The sequence below is a fragment of the Rhipicephalus sanguineus genome, unplaced genomic scaffold (assembly GCF_013339695.2).
Source record: "Rhipicephalus sanguineus isolate Rsan-2018 unplaced genomic scaffold, BIME_Rsan_1.4 Seq10331, whole genome shotgun sequence".
NCBI lineage: Eukaryota > Metazoa > Arthropoda > Arachnida > Ixodida > Ixodidae > Rhipicephalus > Rhipicephalus sanguineus.
In genome coordinates, this window is record NW_023614203.1 from 48201 (window position 1) to 53381 (window position 5181).

Genomic DNA, 5181 nt, shown 5'->3' on the forward strand with positions numbered 1-5181 from the left:
GGCTACTAGCGCCACCTACTGCTGCGAGCGGAAGTGGGAGTGAGGAGAACAGGGCTGGGGCAGTGTGGAAGGAATAAACAGTTCATGTTGTGTTCTCGTTGAGCTCGGGTCTCGGCTCCACTTGTTCCGGCTACACGTAACAACTGGCGACGAAGATGGGATCCGAACCCACACAGGCACCTGCCGCGTGGGTTCGGATCCACGTGGCAGCCGCACCTGCTATTTTTCAGCGAGAGATGGAAACTCTGCTTTGTGGTGTGCCGAATACAGCTGTGTACTTTGATGACATAGTTATTACAGGCATTAACGACAAAGACCACGTGGCAAATCTGACGACAGTCTTGCAGAAACTTTGGGAAGTAGGCCTTAGGTTGAAGCTGGAAAAGTGCGTTTTCTTCGCTCCCGAAGTGGAATACCTGGGCCACATTATATGCAAGCAAGGTCAAAAACCCGACCCCAAGAAGGTACAGGCCATCATCAATGTGCCCGAGCCACAGAATGTGAAGGAGCTTCAAAGCTATCTTGGCCTGCTTAAAGGGGTGGTGCCATCAAATTTCGAGGCTATAACAAGCCTGTTGTGGGTTTCCTTTGTATGCAAGGACATTCCACACGAAGGGTCGGACACAGCAAACGTTTAGAATATATTTTAATTCACTTCCAAAGTGTACCTAAATGCTCATTCTCCCGATCGAAACCCATCGCTAGCGCGCCAACACTGACGTAGATCTGTAGGATGGGCAACGAAAGTTGTAGTGACGTCACACCAAATCTGCTGTAGTAACGTGAGTGACCTCCGGACCTCCGCCACTTCCGCAACGTACGTACCGGCTGTAGTGAACTAGAATACATTCTAGTTCACTATAGTACCGGCAAAGCATCGGTTGCTACATCACTCGCCGAGTTTCGATCGCTTCCTGGTCATGTGCGTCACAGTCTTGTGTGGTCACGTGACTACGCCTCCTACACTTCTACGTCACTGCCCAACCTCGGCGCCGAGAAACCGAAACCGAAAGTTGTCCAAATAAAAAGGCGATATTAAATTATTTAGCGAGAATACATGAATTTTAGTGCGTGCATCATGCTTCCTGGAGCTATAGGAAACGCTTACAGCAAAGAACGCGCAAGCCACAAATTTGGTGGCACCACCCCTTTAAGCGTTCGTCTGTGAACTTCTTGTCCTTTGTCCCGTCTTTTGCGCTGCTCTTAAATATTATGGCCTGCTTAATTTCTACAGACGGTTTTTGCCAAACACCTCAGCAAGACTGCGTCCCTTGCATCAGCTGCTTCTTGATGGGGAAAGGTGGAGCTGGGGGAAAGAGCAACAGGAAGCATTTATCACAAGTAAAAGGCTCTTATCAACTGCACCTGTTTTGGCCCACTACTCTTCTGAGAAATAGCTTGTGCTCAGTTGCGACGCGTCACCGTATGGTGTGGGTGCAGTCTTCGCACAGACCAAAGCAGATGGAACCGAAAGACCTGTAGCTTTTGCTTCACGTACTATGCTTGCTGCTGAGCGGAACTATAGTCAGACTGACAAGGAAGGCCTTGCTTTGTTTGGTTTTTGGTGTGCGCAAATTTCATCAGTACCTGTGGGGACGGCCGTTCACTGCTGTAACAGACCACCAGCCATTGCTAGGACTTTTTGGTTCAAGTCGAGGTGTGCCAAGCCAGGCATCACCGAGAGTCCTCAGGTGGGCACTCACTCTATCAAGCTACTATCAATTCAAGCTCCTCTACAAGCCTGGCAGTATGCTGGGCCATGCTGATGGACTCAGCAGGCTACCTCTTCCCGCAACTGAGGTTCAGGACTATACGCCTGCCAATGTCTTTATGCTAGAACAAGCATACCCTGATGTCTTGCCGCCTGCAGTCGTTAGACGTGCTACGGTAAGAGATCCCATGCTGTCACAAGTGGCTGAGGCTGTCCTGACCGGGAGTCCTCTTCCGGAGGGTGGAGACTGGGGGCCTTATACTACAAGGACCAATGAACTTAGTCTGCACGAAGGATGCCTCTTGTGGGGAGCCCGTATCATCGTTCCGAAGTCCCTGCAATCCCAAGTCCTAAAGCTGTTGCATGCTGGCCACCCTGGAATTGAGAAATCAAAGATGATTGCTAGGTCCCATGTGTGGTGGCCTGGAATCGATAATGACATGACAAACCAGGTGCGGAGCTGCCCTGTTTGCCAAGCGCACCAGAAGTCTGCCCGGAGGATACCAATTATGCCATGGCCATTTCCTGACAAGCCCTGGTCCAGGATCCATGTTGATTCTGGAGGTCCATTCATGGGACACTACTTCCTTGTGATGGTGGATGCTTTTTCCAAATGGGTGGACGTTCACCCTGTTCCATCACCATCTGCAGAGGCCACAATCTCTGTGTTCAGGACTGTCTTTGCTCAGCATGGTCTGCCAGACGTCATTGTTTCAGACATTGGGCCAGCATTCACCAGCATCCAGTACGCCGACTTCCTGAACAGGAATGGCATCCGTCGCATGCTGGTGCCTCCTTATCACCCTGCTTCCAATGGTGCTGCAGAGCGGGTCGTGCAGACCATCAAAGATAAATTAAAGAAAAGCACACCGGGTGAATTCAGGACGCAAGTGGCCAGGGTGCTCTTTCACTACCGTTCAACACCTCATCAAGTAACAGGCCGTGCGCCGTGTGAGTTGCTCATGGGGAGACGCATAAAGACACCCTTGGATGTCATGTGCCCAAGTCTTTGATCGTCCGTTCAATTGAAGCAGATAAAGCAAAAGCTGCATGCGGACAAGGGTTGCCGCATTGCGCCAACAATGGACCTGAGTGCCCCAGTGTTCACCAAGAACGTCCGATCAGGCCCACCATGGGTACCTGCTTCTGTTAGACGTCCTACGAGCTGCGCCTCATCTGAGGTTGTATTACAAGATGGAACTCTGTGGCACAGACATGGGGAACACATTCGCCCCAACCTCATACAGACACAGCCACCTGCAAACATTGTTCCTCTAGACCCACCGCCTTCAAACACTGTGCCTCTCAATCAGCCAGCTGAGCAGCAAGCGACAGATCCTGTGGAGCCTGCAGGAGCTGCTGCTGAGTCAGAACAGCCACAAAGGCAGTCCCACCACGGAACTGGGCTACCACAAGCAGTCACTCCATCGGCGGGAGGAAGCCCTGTTCCACCGTGAAGAAGTGGCCGAACAAGACGCCTTGTGAATCAGTATTCTCCATGACAAGAACTAAAGGGGGAGGAGTGTGAAAATTGATAGTGTGTGCTGCACCAGCTGTAGTGCCGCCGGCTACTAGCACCACCTACTGCTGCGAGTGGAAGTGGGAGTGAGGAGAACAGGGCTGGGGCAGTGTGGAAGGAATAAACAGTTCATGTTGTGTTCTCGTTGAGCTCGGCTCTCAGCTCCACTTATTCCGGCTACATGTAACACTTATCACAGATTAAATCCAATCGAAATAGATTTTCACAAACACAGCCTTACATTCTGGCTCACAAACAAAGCATTGTACAAATATAAGCTACACAAAGATATAACCAACTTTTAAAGACGTGTGAGCATCAAGGAATTCTTTCTTGATAACTTAGACGCAAAAAAATTTGCACAGTTTGCTCTAAGTCATGCTAGCCTGACTCACGGCTCTGCTGGTGGGCACCTAGCTTGTCCTGACATGGCTAGGCTTTTGCCCTTACCTCTCTCTACTATACTACACATGGCTATGCTTGCTTTATTTTTTTCTTTTTTGTGTATGTTTATTTCTCTCTCTCTCCTTTTATTTCTCGCTTCCTCTTTCTTTTTTATCTCCTTTCTTTATATGTATATTTATTATTTATGTATATTATCTGCGCAGTTGATACATGCGCAGATGGCCGGGAGATAGCCGGAGACTAGATAGCAAAAATAAGACATAGCGCTACGAGAGCCCAAAACAAACTGACTCTTTATTTTCCCGCGTCCCCATCTTTCACCCTCAGGCGTGACGCCACAACACACAAAGCAACAGAGCCGCGCGAGGGCACTGCATGTTAGCCATTACATTGTGACACTCCTCCCCTCTTAAGAACAACTACGGGGAGTACCTAAGCACTGGTTTCCTCGACCTGTTGCTGCGTCGCAACACTGGTGTGCAAGGCGCAGCCACGGAAGAGTCACTCCCCACATGAACACCACTGTTGCTTGCAGTAATGTCAGTGTTTATGGCACAGCCCCTCTCAGGCGAACTTGTAGACGGCTCGACAGCCTCTTGCTCCGGCATGTCCGGAACAGTTGATTCACGGAGAGGAGGCTGTTCCCATTGTGGTATGGCCGCAGCACTAGCATGGTGAAGTGCATCCGTTTCAGATGTACCCGGTGGCCCTGTCTGGGCAAGACGCAAGTGGTCACCGTGTCGGTGCCATATAGACCTATCGTCGAGAATGGCACGGGCCGACGGCGGGGTGATGTCGACAACACTGGCCCGCACCCATGGTGCTCCCTGTCGAAAGTTTCGCGCATACACGCTGTCTCCTGGTTGCAATGACGGAGCTGGCCGGGATCCTCTGTCGGCATACAACTTCTGCTTAAGTTGCCTTACAAGTACCGACGTCTGCAGGCTTGGCCGCAAGACATCCAACGGTGTCTTGAAGGCTCTCCCTGTGAGGAGTTCGCACGGTGGCCGACCCATTACTTCGTGAGGTGTAGTCCTGTAGTGGAATAAGAACCGGGACAGTTGTGTTTGGAAGTTGCCCGACCCAGATTTCTTGAGTTTGTTTTCGACGGTCTGTACTGCTCGCTCTGCGGCACCGTTGGACGCAGGGTGATACGGCGGTACCAGCATGCGACGTATTCCATTTCGAGTCAAGAAGTCCAGGTGCTGTGCACTGGTAAAAGCAGGACCATTGTCCGAAACTATGATGTCAGGGAGGCCGTGCTGGGCGAATGCCATTCTCAAGGCAGAAATGGTAGCGTCTGCTGATGTGGAAGACACAGGGAAGACTTCTATCCATTTCGAGAAGGCGTCCACTATAACCAAGAAGGTATGCCCTAGAAATGGTCCCCCGAAATCAATGTGAAGCCTAGACCAGGGTCGCTGTGGAAAGGCCAGGGTGTCTGCTGCACTGGCTGGGCAGCTCTATGTTGAGCCTGGCACGTAGCGCAGCTCTTCACACTGTTGCGATGTCATTGTCAATGCCTGGCCACCAGACATGGCTCCTG

The 5181-nt window shown here is 51.0% G+C and overlaps 2 protein-coding genes across 2 annotated transcripts; one reads left to right on the plus strand and one right to left on the minus strand.

Moving 5' to 3' along the window:
- The first annotated feature begins 1899 nt into the window (after positions 1 to 1899).
- Positions 1900 to 2724, plus strand: LOC119375940 (uncharacterized protein K02A2.6-like). Its single transcript, XM_037645959.1, has one exon. It carries the CDS (start codon positions 1900 to 1902, stop codon positions 2722 to 2724), a length of 825 nt encoding a protein of 274 aa, XP_037501887.1.
- A 1330-nt stretch (positions 2725 to 4054) lies between these two features.
- On the minus strand, positions 4055 to 4912 carry LOC119375941 (uncharacterized protein K02A2.6-like). Its single transcript, XM_037645960.1, has one exon. The coding sequence runs from the start codon at positions 4910 to 4912 to the stop codon at positions 4055 to 4057; it is 858 nt and encodes a 285-aa protein (XP_037501888.1).
- Between the last annotated feature and the right edge of the window lie 269 nt (positions 4913 to 5181).